We start from the raw sequence: 21193 nt of genomic DNA, 5'->3' as shown, positions 1-21193 counted from the left end.
AGGGTTTTACCTGTTGATAGATTTGTAGACAGAGAGATAGGGTTTTACCTGTTGATAGATTTGTAGACAGAGAGATAGGGTTTTACCTGTTGATAGATTTGTAGACAGAGAGATAGGGTTTTACCTGTTATAGATTTGTAGACAGAGAGATAGAGTTTTACCTGTTATAGATTTGTAGACAGCGAGATAGGGTTTTTACCTGTTGATAGATTTGTAGACATGTTATAGATTTGTAGACAGAGAGATAGGGTTTTACCTGTTGATAGATTTGTAGACAGAGATAGGGTTTTACCTGTTGATAGATTTGGAGACAGAGAGATAGGGTTTTACCTGTTGATAGATTTGTAGACAGAGAGATAGGGTTTTACCTGTTGATAGATTTGTAGACAGAGAGATAGGGTTTTACCTGTAGACAGAGAGATAGGGTTTTACCTGTTGATAGATTTGTAGACAGAGAGATAGGGTTTTACCTGTTGATAGATTTGTAGACAGAGAGATAGGGTTTTTACCTGTTGATAGATTTGTAGACAGAGAGATAGGGGTTTTACCTGTTGATAGATTGAGACAGAGATTTTTACCTGTAGGGTTTTACCTGTTGATAGATTTGTAGAGACAGAGAGATAGGGTTTTACCTGTTGATAGATTTGTAGACAGAGAGATAGGGTTTTACCTGTTGATAGATTTGTAGACAGAGAGATAGGGTTTTACCTGTTGATAGATTTGTAGACAGAGAGATAGGGTTTTACCTGTTGATAGATTTGTAGACAGAGAGATAGGGTTTTACCTGTTGATAGATTTGTAGACAGAGAGATAGGGTTTTACCTGTTGATAGATTTGTAGACAGAGAGATAGGGTTTTACCTGTTGATAGATTTGTAGACAGAGAGATAGGGTTTTACCTGTTGATAGATTTGTAGACAGAGAGATAGGGTTTTACCTGTTGATAGATTTGTAGACAGAGAGATAGGGTTTTACCTGTTGATAGATTTGTAGAGATAGAGAGATAGGGTTTTACCTGTTGATAGATTTGTAGACAGAGAGATAGGGTTTTACCTGTTATAGATTTGTAGACAGAGATAGGGTTTTACCTGTCAATAGATTTGTAGACAGAGAGATAGGGTTTTACCTGTAGATTTGTAGACAGAGAGATAGGGTTTTAGTTTGATAGACAGAGAGATAGGGAGATAGGGTTTTACCTGTTATAGATTTGTAGACAGAGAGATAGGGTTTTACCTGTTGATAGATTTGTAGACAGAGAGATAGGGTTTTACCTGTAGACAGAGAGATAGGGTTTTACCTGTTGATAGATTTGTAGAGATAGAGAGATAGGGTTTTACCTGTAGACAGAGAGATAGGGTTTTACCTGTAGATTTGTACAGAGAGAGATAGGTTTTTTACCTTGTTGACAGAGATAGGGTTTTACCTGTAGACAGAGAGATAGGGTTGTTACCTGTATACAGAGAGATTTTTTACCTGTAGACAGAGAGATAGGGTTTTACCTGTAGATAGGATTTGAGAGATAGGGTTTTACCTGTAGACTTGAGAGATTGGGTTTTACCTGTAGAGAGAGATAGGGTTGTTTACCTGTAGACAGAGATATGGTTACCTGTAGACAGAGAGATAGGGTTTTACCTGTAGACAGAGAGATAGGGTTTTACCTGGTAGACAGAGAGGTAAAGGGGTTTTACCTGTAGAAAGAGAGATAAGGGTTTTACCTGTTTTTTACCTGTAGACAGAGAGATAGGGTTTATTTACCTGTAGTACAGACGAGATAGGGTTTTACCTGTAGATAGAGAGGATCTTGGGTTTTACCTGTAGACAGAGAGATAGGGTTTTACCTGTAGACAGAGAGATAGGGTTTTACCTGATAGACAGAGAGATAGGGTTTTACCTTTAGTCAGAGGAGATTAGGGTTTTACCTGTAGACAGGAGAGATAGGGTATTTACTGTACAGAGAGAGATAGGGTTTTACCAAACAGACAGAGAGTATAGGTTTATACCAGTTGCTTCTATTGCAGTATAGAAGATTTAAAGGAATTTTTGTTGCGGGAGGATTGACATTTTAAGCAGCGACCAGACTGAGGCTGTGCGTTTGTCCAGTTTCTTTCCTTCTGTCGTTCCTGTGTTGAATTACCAGAGAAATGTACCAAACAGACAGGAGTAAGTGTGTTGTACAGCTTTTTACCTGAAAAAAAAAAAGTTTTTTTTCGTTATGACAGGATAAAATTCCCAGTATCAAACTGAAAGAAATGAATTAGTCATGTAAAACTTGTAAATATAAATAGGACATCCTTTTTATTGAAGAAGCTATTGAGAACAGCAAAGCTTGTAGCTTTTTAAATAACCAAGAGACTTAAATCATCCAAAGCACAATTTCACACTGGGGCTCTTAGAATTCTCACAATCCTGCGTTTTCCTATAATCGTCCATAACATAAACATTTTTAATTCTATACAAATGCATACAAAATCAATGTCAGCTGTAATGGAAAAAACTTTTGGCATTGGACCTCTTCATTCTCAAAATTATGATTTGCCATCCTTAAAGTTATATGTGTCGTGTTGAGAATTACAATACTAACATTACATAGGTTTTACAAAATAGCTGAATATGGATTACGGTTGTACTGCCAAAAATCATTATACAGAGGATTCCGCTTATTTGAATAGGTCATTTTCCAGAAGAAAATATTCGAATAACCGGAGTATTCTAATAGGCGGAGATGGCATTTTGCACCTCCGTTTGATCCCCTACATACATATGCATGTAAACAGGCAATATTGTTTTCTTCATTTGATCAATACGTAAATTATTTACACTTCAAACGAACAAGAAGTAATTATTTTCCAAGTTATAAATCGATTTTAATTGTTTAATAACAAAACAATATTCCAATTGGAGAATCTTGTTTACTTAGATCGAATCTGAGAAAAAAGCTTGACAATCGATACCAAATGCAACAAGCAAATTCATGGAATTTCTGTCCCCCGCTTTCAGGACATAATGTAAGTAAACATTATTGAGGTTAGGTTTAACCTTGGTTGAAACATGAAAAAATAAACTGAAGTGTTATGCTAGGTTTACACTATCTTCTCGTTTCAGGCCACCGTGGACAAAACGTGGTGAACACGAGACAATTTGAGACAACGCAGAAGGACGTGATAGACAAACGTGAGCGGTCATGATTACCGTGGATACCGTGCCAGATTTTTAAACTGTCAAAATATTTGCCACGGTAGTCACGGTACAGATTGTGAACGCCACAGTACGTAATAAAACGGGGGTGACTTCACAAAACGTAACAGTGCGTTCAAGGCCGTAACAAAACTTCCAGATGTTCCGTGGTGGAACGGGCAGCAAGCACGTTACCCGGAATCCCACAGTGATTTCAAGTTTTATGACGTTCTGTTGCATATTTTCCACGTTTTATTACGGTTGATGCAGATTGGCTGCACGTTTTGTGCTTGTTTGTTCAGCTTTGTCAAGGTTTTGACGGCAAGCCAAGGTGGATGATAACCGTTTTGATGCGTTCTGTCAAGCCACATCACGGCTTGGAGCGGTTGAAATCCCAACGTGATACAGCGTGTTACGTCTTATTACGGTCTTACGTTGCAAGCAATATATGATGGAGTATCATTGTCTGGCCTGGTACATATTTGATACTTCATGGAATTATTTGTAGTAATAAATAGAAATATTCATTATCAAACACATTTAAACCCTCAAATCACACCAAAGCTATCATTGCAAAATGCAGATTAAGTGAGAACCATTACAGAAAAAAAATTGCGTAGAAACACTTGGCTCTAATAATTATATATTTATACCAAATATAGTTAAAATTTTCTTTTCTTTTAACATATTTTGTAACTAAAACCTGTTCGAAATGAGATTTTCGGCAATAAATATTGTTTCATTTGCTCCTTAAAAGCCCGGCATCAGACTTTCATCCCTAGAAAGCCGTTGCGGACCGTGAAAAACGTATCGGAGATTGATCAAAACATGTAAAACGTAGCAGACCTCATCAGATCGTAACAGGCCTAGAGAGAACATAGTGGTATCCTTGATAGGCTGTGCTAAAGCCGTAGTGTACCTTTAACCTCCGGGAACAGCACTTTCCCCTATATCCACGGTCTAACCACGTAATCTGTAAAAGACCGTGGCAAAACTTCACAAGACCTAGCTCAACTTGAATACATAGACAAAAATAGCCAAAATTCCACGGTGTAACACGTTTCGGGCTAACGGGGCTAACGTGGTCGCCGGGGGAAGATAGTGTAAACCTAGCATTATTCGGAATAATACCTTTAACTATCTATTACAGTTATTGTACGGAAGTGGCAGAAAATGAAACTTTTTTTTTTATAAAATCCAAAGGGCCATAACTGAGTTAATTAAAATCTGCCAAAAGTGGCAATCAAACTTGGCTAAGCCCTTAAGGCATTTAACTTTGTTACCAAGTTACATAACAATATTAAGTTTTAACATTTGTTAGTTATTACACATTAGAAACTAATGCAGACATTTAACTTTTACATTTTAAAAACTTGGTTTATTACACATATAAATAAAAATATATTTGTAGTATAACACAGGGTTAAAAGGGCCAGGCACAAAAAATTGAAAAATTATAAACCGCTGAAATTAGTTGATAAATTTCAGGCAATTGTACGGAGTTTCATTTCGGCACAAAATTACAGTTTGAAAAAATAATTAAATTTATTGAAATTCAAATTGCGTACAAATTACTTTTGTTTCTATTGTAAACAAGAGTTTTGACTTCAAAGAAAATTTGGATGAACGTAGAAGACTTTTGAATAATTAACACAATGGACTTATTAGCAGAAAATATTGAAATATGGCCATATCCATATTTGATACTTTTTAATTTTAAATAATAAATAAACCGTATTGAAAGTCGCGATTTTTACCAAAGGAACAGCACTTTAACCGAATTGGTCAATACTTCAGGCATTTAACCTTCTAAAAAACTAACAAAGATTGACTTTCAAGTAAAGAAAATGGTTTACATTTGTTACACTCACTTTCACGAAATGGCAGAAAAATGATAGCTTTTAGCAAAGGGCCAAAATAACGGAGTAACACGTAATAAACTGTCCATCAACATAGTCATAATTTACAATTATTGTACTTGTGCACTTTTTTTTTTAAAATCAAAGGGCCATCTAAGGCAATCAAACTTCCAAGCCCTTAAGGCATTTAACTTTGTTACCAAGTTATAACAAATTTGTTTTAAAATTTGGAAAAAATGGTTTGACATTTGCGAACAAATAACTCTGATTAACATGTACATTCGCCCTGGAAACTTAAGGCATTCACATTGTTACCATACTATCGTGATTTTACTTCAATTGGGCCATTCAATTGAGGCAATGTTTGTTTTTGACACATGTGTATGAGTTCGAAAATGGCGGCTCATGATGGGTCCAGCCATGTATTAACTGGCCTAAAAAATGTTTTGAGAATTCTTCCGGTATTGTTGATCGATGCAGATGAGAACTAGCTTGCCGAATATTTCAGAAAATAATGCATATTCAAGCGTTATAAAACAGCGTAGCAAGTATTTTTTGTATCCATATTACATAAGAAACTTGCAGTAGTCATTGCACACCGACTTTGCATGCTTCTCTATGTCTTGTTCAACGAGACGCTTGATACCCACATGTCCGACGTAGTCGACAAGAGTCTGATTGAACGAGACTACCCATAAATGGCGGTTGTTGTAAGGAAGCATGGTTTTTCCAACCGATCGCGAAATAAGGTACGTTACGTTAATTAAGAAACATAATTGAAAGTGCAAATGCTTTAATTAGATGTTTGAGTCAGTGATTATACTAAACTAATAATCTTCCGCTGCTGATGTAAATCGTATTAGCGTCGAATACCTTTTGCAGATTCATGCATAAAATAACAAACCATACGATAATGTTGATCTGTCCCCATACTGATTTCTAGCAAAAGCAAAGTATCTTAAAACAATGGGAATTTTGCTGAAAATACATTGCAAAATTGAAAAATATTCTATTTTATTTTAAGAATTTCCCAGATATGTTATTCGAATAGGCGGAGGTCATGTAAAAAATTGATTCAAATACCCCAAGTTGAAAAGGCATATATAAGTATATGTATAATTTTTTGTATATGTATAAGGCATATTCATGCATGGTGTATATATGATTACTAAGTAGGCCTCGTTGAACTGGAAAGCTGTTGGGAACTGTGAGTAGAGTTGGAAGACACAGTCAATCCACTGTAGGAACACTGGGCATCGCTCATTAGTGTCGTCTATATTGATACCATTACCACAGCGGTCAGCAAACTTGTGTCCAAAGTCCAGCCACTCGCGCTCAATCAACACCAGGAAACCCTGCAATAGTCAGAAGAATGTCAGTTTTACAAACAATCAATCATAGAATCTTTCATTGATTCAGCTGCCACAAGTTATTGAACCCTTCAGACAGAGATGTAAGAATATGATATCTCTGTCTTACCTAGGGTAAGACAGCCTGCATGCGCAGTACATATCCGTGTGATAAACCAGAAAATGTAAAATGTCAAATGGAAACAAACTTTACATGTCCAACTGAACATTGTTTATCACCTTTGACCTCAAGCTTGTGCTTCATGCCCGTGCTTTCCGAAATGGCTTTTGATTTTTAAAATGGGAATCCAAAACAAGATTGATAATTTTGTAGAGTCTCAAAATTTATCAGCTCACCATTAATGAGACACTTATCATCACCTTCTAAACAATTTAATCAAAATAAATTAATTTGAGTCGTCTTATATTTCCCGTTGTCATCCTAATTACCAGGCGTCAGTTGTTTATCACTACGCCAGACAGCAAAACAGCTATATGCTTCTTCACTGTTAACATGTATTACACAGGAAATCTTGCGTTTGTATGGTTTTGTAACCTCATCTTAGACTATCGATATATATTTTCTTATGTTATTATTGTTTTCAAGAAACTTTTTTTTTTTTTTTGAAAGGTATTGGGCCTTTAAAAAAGACAATTTGATACACAGTTTTGTTAATATTTGGGTTTTTTTTTTTAATTGGTATATTTGTAGGTTTTTTATCACTATTTTTTATACTACAGGGAAGAAAAAGGTTCATTCTCTACCTAGGGAAAAGGTCAAGAAAATATCTACCCGCAGAAGAGATACACAACCTTCTAACCCTCGGCATGCCTCAGGTTAGATAGTCATGAATCTCGTTCCCAGGTATAGATTTCTCTGCATGTCCTACCCTCAAGGTAGGGAAAGATCATATTATTCAATTTGGAATCAATTTGTGACATAATTATTTTGTGAACAATACTCATGTCATTTATTCTAAAAAATATAAAGTTGTGCTCATAAACACATGACGTTTGAGCAGTTTTTAAAACATTTGCCCTTTCCATAAGTATGTTTGGTTCAGATGTAATATAATTCTTAATCATTAAATTGATTTTCAGGGCAACAAGACAAAAAACATATGGACATAGAGAATGATAGGAAGGATAACAGATAAGAGGTAAAGCCAATGTTACTTACCTCAATGGTTCTGTAGTATGGGTCGAGCTGAAGTGCTGCGAGCGAGATGATCTGTGGGGTGCGGTCCCAGCCGTCAGAGCAATGAACCAAGACCGGCCTTCCTTCCTTGTCTATTGAACTGACCGCTAGGTTGGCTGTCTTCATCAAACTCGCGGTGTGTAACAGCCATTTAGAGTTTTCTAGTCCAGATAGCCAGCTGTAACAGAAGAATATCAACCTTTAGTCCTAAAACAATAATGCTATCAGAGATAGCGATAGTTTAAGGATTTTCTCTGCTGTAAAGTTTTTTTTTTTCTTCTTTCTAATTTCTGATTCACCTCTATACAAAGCATAAGAACCATTCATTTTTAAAATGGCTGTCAAATAAGTTGTTGCATACAAATCTCTACACACAGCGTAAGTCTAATCTATTACCACAATATAATGTTCATACAACAACTAGCTACAAATGAAGACCATATTTTTTTGAAAATCACAAAAACACTAAGATCAAGGTTGAAAGGAGACTTGAACGACCTTATCAGAAAACATCCTTAACAATTGCAGACTACAATGGACACTTACTCCTTACTTCACACTTGACCTTTGACCCCTATTTGACCTTTGAAGCGATTTTGACACTTACTTGACTTGGTCTGGTCCACTACTACAGAGGGTACGCAGGGCAATGAAGCTCTTTCTGATCGAGTGAATGTTTGCCAGGTTCATGAACTGGATCTCACAGTTCGGGTAGTATTCTGTATACCAAAACACAAATTTATATATGGATTTCACAGTTCTGAGAGTATTCTGTATACCAAAACACAAATTTATATACGGGTCTCACAGTGCGAGTAGGATTCTGTATACTAAAACACAAATTTATGAAAGTAATATGGAGTATTATTGAAATTACAAATGTCTTTACAACTTAAAATGCAGGAATTATCATATATTCTTGATGCAATGAAAACTGTGCTGACAATTGTATTTTAGAAATAAAAGAAGTGACCTTGACCTTTACCTGATAACCCTTTGACCTTTACCTGATAACCCTTTGACCTTTACCTGATAACACTTTGACCTTTACCTGATAGCTCTGTAGCTTATTTATGATATTTGGATCATCTATACGTATGTGGATATTGGTATTAATCAAAGTGGAACACTGACCCAATGTTAATATGATTATTAGGGCTTTTCACTATTTGTGAAAAGACCTATTGTTTTCGTTAAGTTTCTTATTCTTATTATTATTCTTATTATTCTTCCTCCTGTTTTTGTGAATGCTCTATTGGACAAACGGTAAAACATCAGATAAAAATTATTTCAGTATGTTTAAACTATGAATCTGAAGGTGTTCTAGGAACAAAATTCAGTAGGTCAAAAAATTCAATATGGCCGCCATGACGTAAAACCTAAAAACACAAAAACTGCTATAACTCAAAAAGTATGAAAGCTATTTCAAATCTGAAGGTATTTCATTGTAGGGAATGGACATATCTAATTTTTTTTTCGGTACATTTTAATACAAAATATGTCTCGTTCAAAAGCTCGCTATAGGTCAAAGTTTACCAAAAGTGACTATTTTTAGATTTTTTTTAATTATTTTATTTTTTTCCCAACCTTTTGCATTGCATCGATGCAGTATGTCATTCTGAAGGTTTTCATGTCTTCAAACTAAAAATTGGTCCACTAATCAATTTTTTTATGACGTAATTAATATTAAAACAAAGAAACTTATTTGCTAATTTCGACAATTATATTTTAAACATCTCCTCTGATTCCACCTGTCCGATCAAGCCCAAAACTCACACAAGATATTCCACTTATCACTGTGACCAATTCTTGTTAATATGGTGTTGATGCAATTTCAAATATGGCCGCAATGATGTCACTTCCGCTTAAACCTAGACAGCCATAACTCGTTAACCACTGAGCCTATTTTATTTCATTTTTGTTATATGTCATGTAGAATAGAATATGGAGGAAACTTTGTAATTGTACATTTTTCTCTAAAATGTCAACTTCCGGTTTGATCATTAACTAATAGTGCAAAATTGTTGTTTTAGGCGAAAATCGTGAAAATATCTTCTTGTCAAGTTCTACATAGTATAGAGGCTTCATATTTTGCATGAAGTAAGCTTAGGTAATTGACTATCAGTTTTGAAAAAAATAAAACGACCTATGACCTTACATCCAAAGTCAAAGAGTACTGGGTAATTTTAGAGCTATAATCAAAAGTACTTGAAAGTACTAAATGGCTCGGATCTCGAGGATAGGAGGAATATAACAATCTATAGGTCACATACTACGGTTAGATTTGTACCATAAGAAAATAAATTATTGCTGGTCTGGAGTATTGGTGTTCATTCAGTTTTGGACTTTTGAGGATTCCATTGGACTCCAAGGTGTACAAGAGATCCCAGAGGATCTAGGCGGCTCCAACAAAAGAATGATCTGGGCCTGACAAATGGAAAGGTGGGATCTTTTCCCCTGACATTTCAAACTTTTTCTTTTCAAACACATCAATATATAATAAATTTGAGACACAGATCGCTATACGTACTTTCTTAAGAAATATGCATAACAAAACTTAAGTAATCAAAATCCATAGATGGCCCACCTGTCGGCCATCCATTGTTGTCACCGATCGCTCCCAAAATGTCAAATAATTCACAACAAGGGTCCATAGTGGAAAAAACTGTAAATTAAATTTGAGAAAGATCCCTTCAGTACTTTTTGAGAAATAGCGGTAACAAACTTCAACTATCAAAATCCAAGATGGCCGCCTGTCGGCCATCTTGTTCACCGATTGGTCCCAAAATGCAATATGCACAACAAGGGTCCTAGGGGAACCTGTATATGAAATTTTGAGAAAGATCCCTTCAGCACTTTTTGAGAAATAGCAGTAACAAACTTCAACTATCAAAATCCAAGATGGCCGCCTGTCGGCCATCTTGTTCACCGATTGGTCCCAAAATGCAATATGCACAACTAGGGTCCTAGGGGAACCTGTATAGGAAATTTGAGAAAGATCCCTTCTACACATTTTGAGAAATAGCGGTAACAAACTTTAACTATCAAAATCCAAGATGGCCGCCTGTCGACCATCTTGTTCACCGATTGGTCCCAAAATGCAATATGCACAACTAGGGTCCTAGGGAAACCTGTATATGGAATTTGAGAGAAATCCCTTCTGCACTTTTTGAGAAATAGCGGTAACAAACTTCAACTATCAAAATCCAAGATGGCCGACTGTCGGCCATCTTGTTGACCGATCGGTCCCAAAATGCAATATGCACAACTAGGGTCCTAGGGGAACCTACATATGAAATTTGAGAAAGATCCTTTCAGCACTTTCTGAGGAATAAGCGGGTTAACAAGAATTGTTAACGGACGGACACGGACGGACGGAAGGACGGAAGGACAGAAGGACGGACGGACCACGGACAAAAGGCGATTTGAATAGCCCACCATCTGATGATGGTGGGCTAAAAATAAGAGACACATACTAAAATCTTGGAAGCCCATACTAATATTTCCTATGATGTAATATGTCAAATGATTTTATAACACCTTATTAGCCTTTTCCTTGTTAATTTGATGTTAATGAAAAATATCCATTCTTAATGAATTTTGTCATCAAGTTCCTGGGGACCACAGTATCAGTTAACAAGTATTCTTTTGCAGCACAGAAAGACGAGGCAAACTTTTCTATGTCAAAATGTCTTAAATATAGAATATGTCTGTCCTCTTGAAGACTTATCAATATCACCATGTGATTTTTGAATAAATTGGTCAATTGGTCTACTCTTAAACAAGTTTTGTAATTATTCTTTTGTAAAACAGCAAGTTGATTGATATACATTGTATCCGAACTTCAATTTCAAACCGGATAACTTGTTAGCTCACCATAGACCATGAAATTGTTTGTACACTTTCTTAACTTCCAGATTGTTTTACAAAATTACAAATGAATTTTTCTACATTTTTTATTTTCAAATCCCCATACCTCTGATTGAGTATAATAAAACTGTCATTACAAGTGAATCAAATATATTTTCAGTTTAAGATGAACAGAAGAGATACATTCCTTTATTTCTTATTAAATAGCAAACACCGATTTAATTGTTTGTTCAGCAGGTTTTTTCCCTTTCTTTATAAAATGCTACCATTAACATTATTTTCTGTACCTAGATATGTAAACAATTCGTATAAATCTAATTCTGTATTCCATAACATCAAATGGTATTGTTGTACCGATTTACGTCTTGAGAATATCACAATTTTTTTTTCTTTCTGATATTAAGTTCTAATTTCCATGTTATGCAATATTGTTAAAATTCATGTAACAATTGTTGTAGACCATCAGATATTTCTGATATCATAACAGTGTTATTGGCAAATAATATGATAAAAAGTTTGGGATATATTCCAATATCATGTACCAGTAAAAACTGGGGTATAATTTGCGCAGGTACTTTTGCTTGTTTTCTTTTATTGGCCACCGTAACCTGAAACTGAAATATCTAGCAGATGTCCAAAACATCGGCGGTCTGGTCCGCCGTACTCCGTGCACATGTCAATGTTTTAAGATATTACACATGAAAAGTAATCAGGAATATTTGAAAAGAGTAGAATATATTTACTTAAATTGGCACAATAAGTAATTACTATGTTTGAGATCATTAACAATCAACAGCAATCAGCTAGCGGATACGTAGTTTAGCTTGCAACAATCACAGTGTGCATAATTTGTCAAGATTTGTAAGACAAAATATTCTTTTCCACCAGGTAAGATTCTAAGTCATAAAGGTAGATTGAAAATAGGAAGGGAGATAAAATAACCAGATAAATATTTGTAGCGGGATCAGACTGGGTTGATTATCGTGATCAGGTAGCTCAGTCGGAAGAGCTACATTTTATTCTCTCCTACCAACGGCTGTGGTGTTTGAAAGGGTATCGTATGTATTCAAAAAAGGTGGGAGGAGTGTAGTGGAACTGGACTGGGTCGATTATCGATGACCAGGTAGTTCAGTCGGTAGAGCACTCAGCTAGTGTTCAGAGAGTCCCGGGATCGAATCCCGGTCTTGCCGCTACATTTTCTCCTCTCCTGTTACATATGGTACCATACTGTGCATGTAGATATTCAAGGTAAATCAATAATGTTCGCTGATCTTGCAGAATTGCCTTACAGTGTTATAATGAATGTAGTAAATGTATGTCTCATTGGTGTGATTAATTTTAAAGGCAGTTCATGTGGTGACCAAAAAAAAAAAGGTAAAATCAATACTTCAGAGTGATCAGGGAACATTGACAGTCAAGGCGGGGAAAACATAAGACGACCTGTGTTATACAAATTAATGTTTAATTGATTTTCATTAAATTGTCTCGAAGGTGATGATTAGTGTGTTATGAACGATAATTAAGCTTAATATGGTTTTGACAAAAAATATAAACAGCTAATGTCATATTGTGTTTTAAATTTAAATAATCTTTTATTTATTCATTTCATTTCAAGCATGTACATGTCAAAGAATATAAACAAATATGAGGTATATGCGTAAATCATATTACAGTTAAATTCACAATAAGGAATTTGAAGATGATGATAGTAATTATTTTCGAATTGAAAATGATTACAATATTAAGCTTCCACAGTTGAAAATTACTTCTTTTTGTTCACACAATTCTTCTCCTAGACTGTTTCAAGTTGAAATGATACATGCATGCTGACATTCTGTAAAACATAAGGAATCAATAAATGTATTAACAGAATAATTACTGAAATTACATTGTTCACACCCTAAGATGTAATCGCACTAAAAGCAGTGATCATGTGGGGCTTTTGTACGATTGCATTTGTAAGACTGTGCCAGGTGGTAGAGATTAGTTCCGCTCGAGTGATCAAACAATGCAAGTGAGAGTCGGGAATATGTTTATGTAAGTTTTAATTGCTAATCTCTGATGCTTGTTGATAAAATATAACTCAGGATAATTGCTAAACAATTAACAGTTTTCTCTACATTTTTACAGATTGAAAAAGCTTTTTAAGTGCCGTTTTTACGGAAGAATTATGAAAAAGAAATCGACATTTTTGTCGATCTAGTAGTTCAAAAAATATCACTTCGAGTTATATGTTCGGCCAAAAATTTACTTCGTATTACCTAGTTTAATGAATATGCTGTATGTATATGATCAGAACGTCAAGCTCCTGTGGTGAAAATAACTAAAATGTTTTAAAAAGTATGGTTTAGTGGTAATCTCTGAACGTGCTTTTACATGTGCTTATGAAATTATCGATAAATTATGGATGTGGTAAATATTCATACCTTATTAATTAACTGCCGTTAGTTTTTAAGATTACGCCACGTTGGACATTTACAAAATGTTCACCGTCTGTCACGTGCAATTTTATCAGTAGACCAAGTTTGTCCAAAATTTTGTTAGAGTTGTCTTTCTTCCATTGTAGTAAGGCCATGTGCCATAACACAGCCGTAATAAATGCATCTCCATTTCGCCATGAATGTATTTGCTCCGAGACAAATTTGATTCAAATTACAAAATTCATTATGGTATCAATTTTGATGTTCGAGGTGAAATATTGATTTCATTTTTTTTCCGTTGCGAAATAACCGTCTCTAATAGGGAGTAAACGTCTGGGGGGAACCAGCTTTCGGAGCGAAGCATTTTTGGGACGAAACGTCTTCATTCATTGTAAACACACCATTTTGGGGACGAAAAGTCTAGATACTTTGTAAACAATCAGGTGAGAATTTTCAAACAGAAGATCTTTTGGATAGTGTATATAGTAAGGATATGAAAGCCGTAATATACTATTCCTATTTCAACGTTACAGATACGCTTATTTCAGTAAAATTCATATTCAAAATTTGCTATTTAAAATTCCCGGTAAAATCAAAGTTGTTGAATACACTGCCGCTAGGAGCGCTAGTATCTGCGAGCAATTTCTAAGCCAATCATATTGAGGAAATTGACTGTAAGAGAATTTTGCAACCACGATCACAATGGCGAGGTGACCCTCGCCAAAAATGATCCAGTGAAAATACAGCTCATTGAGATAGCCATAGCTAGTTAACCACTGAGCCAATTTCATTCATTTTTGGATATGTTATGTAGAATCAAAAATGAAACACTTAATTTACATACCACTTTTCTGTAAAACGTCAACTTCCGATTGGAAATAGGGACAAAGTTCAAAAATACAATTTTTCGACAACATCAATAAAAAAATTTCTTCTCAATTTCTAGAAGGCCTAGAGACCTAATATTAAGCATTAAGCATGCTGACATAAATGCCTACCAAGTTTATTAATATGATTGACCTTGACCTATATCAAAGGGCAATCGGGCTAACAATCCTAAAATTTTCAAATGACTTATTGTAAAGTTCTGAAAGTCCTAAGTCCTGGTATTGGACTTTTGGTACGTTGAAACTAAGCGGTACCAAGTGTGTAATGAATGACCTTGAACGGGGTAGCTTTTAGGTGAAAAGCCCGTCAAATTGTCCTGGTGACAATTTCTAGTTTATACTTGAAGCTTGACCTACTAAATGACACCATTGAAACTGCTGACAATTTCAGGTGGACAGGCAAATGGAGATGAAAACTATCAATAGACCCCTCTGGTTTCCCCAACAGGGAGCAAACCACAGGATGGTGAGATGTTTTTTGTTGCTCCACAAGTTATACAACTGACCTGGACACTCGAGTCCCCCACCCTTTGCTCTGTTGGCGAAGGCAGCACTGTAAGATCGACAGTCAATCACCAACATCCTTTTATCTTCTCCAAGACTTTCATCTCCAGCTTCTGTAAGGATACAAATAGGACTCTAACACAGTCAAACCTGTCTTAAGTGACCTTCCACAGAAAGTTCAAAATAAGGTGACATAGGACAGGTGGTCACTTAAGACAGAGTCAATAACGAAAATAATTATGTACCAGATGCATGGTCAATAAAAAAAATGCTCCTTTGAGACACATTATTACGTCGTGATTCACATTTGAAAATGGAATGTTTTACTTGGTGTGAATCATCTCGATAAACTTGTCTTACAGAAATAAATATAAACTTGAAATACAATAAAGATGAACATAATTACGTACCAAAAGTATGTTCAATCATAATGTTTTAATTCACGGAAATCGGCCGACTGAATTACGTACCAAAAGTATGTTCAATCATAATGTTTTAATTTACGGAAATCGGCCGACTGAATTACGTACCAAAAGTATGTTCAATCATAATGTTTTAATTCACGGAAATCGGCCGACTGAATTGCATACCAAAAGTATGTTCAATCATAATGTTTTAATTCACGGAAATCGGCCGACTGAATTACGTACCAAAAGTATGTTCAATCATAATGTTTTAATTCACGGAAATCGGCCGACTGAATTACGTACCAAAAGTATGTTCAATCATAATGTTTTAATTCACGGAAATCGGCCGACTGAATTGCGTACCAAAAGTATGTTCAATCATAATGTTTTAATTCACATAAATCAGCCGACTGAAGCATAGCTGTTTACAATGGCAATAAATGCTGGACTCAATTTGGCTTCAGCTTTTCTCCGAGATTGTTATCAAGAAAACAATAATAAAGCCATCAAAAATGATCCATTGTCAATACCCTGGTAAATAAGTTATTACTTAAAAAATATGTATGTCAATACCCTGGTAAATAAGTTATTACTTAAAAAATATGTATGTCAATACCCTGGTAAATAAGTTATTACTTAAAAAATATGTATGTCAATACCCTGGTAAATAAGTTATTACTTAAAAAATATGTATGTCAATACCCTGGTAAATAAGTTATTACTTAAAAAATATGTATGTCAATACCCTGGTAAATAAGTTATTACTTAAAGAATATGTATGTCAATACCCTGGTAAATAAGTTATTACTTAAAAAATATGTATGTGTAAGTCTGCAGACATTGATAAAACACTTAAACAATATATGTGTAAGAAATGTCTGCAGACAGTGAAAAAACAATATGTATGTGTAAGAAATGTCTGCAGACAGCGAAAAAACAATGCTATGAAGGACTGCTAAATTGCACACTGCGATACATATGTCGGTCAACAGGTTATTTCCTATACACTTCAGGTAATATAGGATACAATACCGATGTTTAGTTATAAGCATTGGACAATTGAAAAACATTGCCTGCAGAGCCATGCATTTGTTCAATACAGTCAAACTCTTGTTGACTATGCTTGGCTCAATGCATTTGTATCAAGCATCTAATTGACGCGACAAAGTCACACATGTCAGCGCTGCGGGGGTCTTCAGAAGGAAGAGTGCCTAGAAATTGTGATTGGCATGGTCTCAGCCTAACTGCAATATTGTAGCTCAAAAGACTTTTAGACAGAAAATGGTGTCATCTTTAGCGCTACAATTGGTGCATATTACTGCTAATAGAGCAATGTAATGATTATACAAACCATTATGAAAACATCTGTATGCATTTTATCGTACTTGTTTTATATCGCTTACCTATATAGCTACTAGGCAATAAAACTGAACCATATAAAATAATTGTGAGCGGTACAACAGATATTAAAGTGAACAGTCGGGCAAGGATGGCTAAAGTCGGTAAAAATGGTGTGAATGTATCCAGTATAATTTCATATGAAATAGAAAAATAAATTCTCTCGTCAAAATCTGTCTGCGTACGAAGAAATTAATTTAAAATATAGGAATCCTAAATCGTCCTCCCGGCTGACTATGTCCGTGGTTACATTTCCACGCAGCCTCGCTTTCAATGATTTCAACTTTTCTTTATTTCAATGGTCAGAACTGGGAAACGTAAGCAGAACTTGACCATCATATTAATATGTGAGAACTTTTGGAAGGCCAATGAACGCATTTAGACTGGTTTTCTTTGCCAGACTATTCACTTTATGAAAGGTAGTTATGTATGTTTTGGAAAAAAATAAAATTAGAAATCGCATAAAATAATTGGAAACCTACAAAAGAGTATAAAAAATTTGTGCCCAAGTGATTTTCAGAGGCACTGCTCCACTAGGACACAAGCACCATTTTGTACCCGGCCAAAAGAAATATAGTGGGTTTGGGTATCTATATCCGTTCTACCATCAGCATATAAACTTACCTCCATTTCGTGAACCTTTTTCTGACAAGTCGTCGAGAATGGCCTGGCTGTGCTGATATGTACCTGGATTATTGGCACAGGCTAGAGGAATAGCCCGTAAAAGGGCCTCATCTTCTGGGTTTCTCCAGCCCCAGCCACCCGACCTCCGGCTGACTACATCGCACCAACACGGCACCATTGCGTTGGTCCCTGAAAAAATATGGTGTCAATCATTTCTATTCATCTTTCATGGAAAACAGGGATAAGACATACTGTATAGAAAGTTAGTGGATACTTTATTTTGTGGTGTTGAAGCTTTAAAATTATTTTGTGGGAAGAAATTTTCAAGGTTGACCTATATATAGCTACAGAAAAAACTTTCTACACAGCCAATATTTCATATTATATAGTATTTCAGTATCAGGTTTCGCTGTATTTTGTTTTTATATGTTTTTTTGTTTTGTTTTTTGTTTTGTCTTTCTTTATATTACTTCAAATAAGTGTTCCAAAGGGAACATAATTTACAATATCCATAATATCAATTGTCTTTGCTCCAAATTTTCTGCTGCAAAGCATTCTAATTTAACTCCCATAGAACACACATATTAAAACTAAATACCCTCTATTCTTTTCAATTCTAGTTGACGTGTTATATCAGTACTTACCTCCACACCACACTAGGAAAGCGGGCCAGAGCTCGGAAACTTGCAACTTTCTTTAGCTGATCGTCAGTGATATCTGATGGGACAATATGGTACTTTGGATACGACTGGCACACACTGAAACATCACAATTTAAAGTCATTCCAATTTGAATTGCTTTGCCAAATTTCAAAATTGGATTTGGCAAGCAAAATTTTCAAAACATAAAATAAATAGAGCGAATGACTGTTTTGTGTAATGACATGACATTCATAATTACTGGCACTATATATCAAGTTTTATGAGCTTTGCCTCAAATATAACACCGCAAAAGAACCTGATCCTTACCCAAAAGATTCATTCAGGTATGTGATTCTCCATGCCGTTTTACTTTTCAGGTTGAACTTCATCCTTTCCACCTCCTTACCAAACGAGAATGGAAAATTCTCATCTGGAAAAAAAGACTAAATAGCTATGAACAGATATGGAATTAAGCTAGCATAATTGATCTAGAGCAATAAAAATATAAATAATTACAATCCTTCCCTGAAATGCTAGACCTACTACAACAAATATCAGCAGTGCTAAGCCATAGACATGTAGTTTTTAGATCTCATACCTTGCTGACAAAGCTGGTAGCAGGGTTCAAGTTCAGAACCAGCTGGACAACGGTCAACACACCAAGCATGAAAGGCAAACGCAAAGTAGCTCTTGAGTTCAGAGGGAGGAGCGACCCGGTCACTGACTCGACGGAACCATACTTGGCATGAATCATTGTTGTTGAATGCACATCTACAGAAGGAAATAAAATACATAAGAGATAAACTTTGATGGAGTTGATATTTTGCCTCAAGGTGATATTTCAAGATCCTAGATTGACATTGCTTTGAAGTGTGCTCTATGTCATAAGAATGAAGGATTTTTCTGTTATAACCTGGCTGATATACTACACTGAAAATCTACACATATATGTCTACAGTTACAAGAAACTTTTTAAAATTTAAAAAAAAAAAAAAAACTAAATATGTTACTGATGTAGACCTGGCCAGCATGTTATTTTTTGGTCCAAATTGGAATATGAACAACTATGAATTGAGAGAGAACAATATAATGTAACCTAATCATGCAGATATTACTTCAGCGTTTTTATTTTTCTTTAATAAAAGTTAAACAAAATTAAAGCTGAGCACCTGCAATTTAGCTGTTGGCCATGCTATTTTCTGACTGAATTCACAATGAAAACTACTGGAGAACTAGGCTATTAGATAAAATTTGAGAATGATCTCTTTCGAACTTTCTAAGAAATAGTGATATAGAAATAGTGGGGGAGGGGTATAAAAATGTACAACTAGGGACCAACTATTGCATGGGAAAAATTTGTGAAAGCTTAAGGTATAGCTTCCGTACTTTCTTAGCAATAACAAATATTATTTATGAGTGGATGACAATTGCAAAACACTACAGAAAGGAGAATTCACCAGGTGAGGTGTCCCTAGCTAGTATTGGGTATAAACCTTGCCACAGTAGCGTCCTTGCAGTACACGTAGAGATAAAATATATCTCGACATTCTACGCTCTCCACAAGGCCCAAAGGAATGTTAATGAAACTCTCGTTGAAGCGGATGAGCAGGCGGAAGTTGGATAACGCAATAACTCCTTCGTCTATGTGTCCGAGGAATTCCACAGCCTCCCCACACAGTAGTGGGAAAGGCACGTGTAGCGCTGCATCTTCAGTCACCAACGACTTCTTAGGGTACAGCTCTGACCGCTGTATGTAGTCCAGACTGGACGGCTCCTCAGCATATGCCTGTAAACGAAACGGGCTGTAAATTTCAGACAAAATATAACAATGTTACACCACATTTCCCATGTACTAATTTTAATTAAAAAGAAAACTATACATTCGATTTGACGGATGTACACGCCAAGAGAACTATAACTATTTTTTTTAAATAATTTCACACATATGGATCGGATATTGGATTTAGTTTATAAAGAAACCTATCTATAATAAAAGTCTTATTGTATTTTTCATTAACTAATATCACCATAATGCATTAGGTTACAATTTTTATCTATCAGTAGGCAAAATTTAGTACTTTTTTACAATAAAAAAATATGACAAAACCACAATGGGGCTTTAGTTAATATAATGAGTCACAGAAAACATCACTATTTCCAGTCTGATTATATATAACAATACAATACACATGTGCCATGTGGCTCATCGGATATTGATATTCCAGATAAAAATTGTACTAAAGAATTAAGGTGTGTCTTCTCTCTTGATAAGTATGTAAGCCTTAATTGTCGTCAAAATTGTTAACATACATTGAAAACTATCAATAACATGTACCTTCTATGGAAATAATAATCAAAGTACTGAAAGTACTAAATGGCTCGGTCTCGAGGATAGGAGGAATATATTTCTAAGGTCAATACTACTGTAGTTTTGTGCAATAAGAAATAAATTTGGCTGGTGTTCCTTCCAGTTTGGACTTTTGAGGATTCATTGGACATCAAGGTGTAAAATAAGAGACACATACTAAAATCTTGGAAGCCCATTCTAATATTTCCTATGATGTTATATGTCAAATGATTTTATAACATCTTTAGCATTTTCCTTGTTAATTTGATGTTAATGAAAATATCCATTCTTAATAACTATTGTCATCAAGTTCCTGGGACCACAGTATCAGTTAACAAGTATTATTTTGCAGCAGAGAAAGACAAGAGGCAAACTTTTCTATGTCAAAATGTCTTAAATATAGAATATGTTTGTCCTCAGCAGGTTTTTTCCCTTTCTTTAAAAACGCTACCATTAACATTATTTTCTGTACCTAGATATGTAAACAATTCTTATAAATCTAATTCTGTATTCCAT

The 21193-nt window shown here is 35.2% G+C and overlaps 1 protein-coding gene across 1 annotated transcript in view; it reads right to left on the bottom strand.

The window, feature by feature from the left end:
* The window catches only part of LOC138331089 (phosphatidylinositol-3,5-bisphosphate 3-phosphatase MTMR3-like), a gene marked incomplete at its 5' end in the record, with an annotated part of 52555 nt that extends 32406 nt beyond the window's left edge, over window positions 1-20149 (bottom strand). Inside the window, 10 exon segments of the mRNA XM_069278547.1 lie at window positions 6093-6387; window positions 7562-7757; window positions 8187-8298; window positions 15263-15373; window positions 17690-17831; window positions 17833-17878; window positions 18334-18447; window positions 18658-18760; window positions 18929-19101; window positions 19824-20149. Coding sequence (XP_069134648.1) covers window positions 6093-6387; window positions 7562-7757; window positions 8187-8298; window positions 15263-15373; window positions 17690-17831; window positions 17833-17878; window positions 18334-18447; window positions 18658-18760; window positions 18929-19101; window positions 19824-20149 — 1618 coding nt within the window.
* Window positions 20150-21193: the final 1044 nt, after the last annotated feature.

The sequence above is a fragment of the Argopecten irradians genome, chromosome 9 (assembly GCF_041381155.1).
Source record: "Argopecten irradians isolate NY chromosome 9, Ai_NY, whole genome shotgun sequence".
NCBI lineage: Eukaryota > Metazoa > Mollusca > Bivalvia > Pectinida > Pectinidae > Argopecten > Argopecten irradians.
The sequence above is the reverse complement of the archived record's forward strand: the minus strand, read 5'-3'. Positions and strand labels throughout refer to the sequence as shown.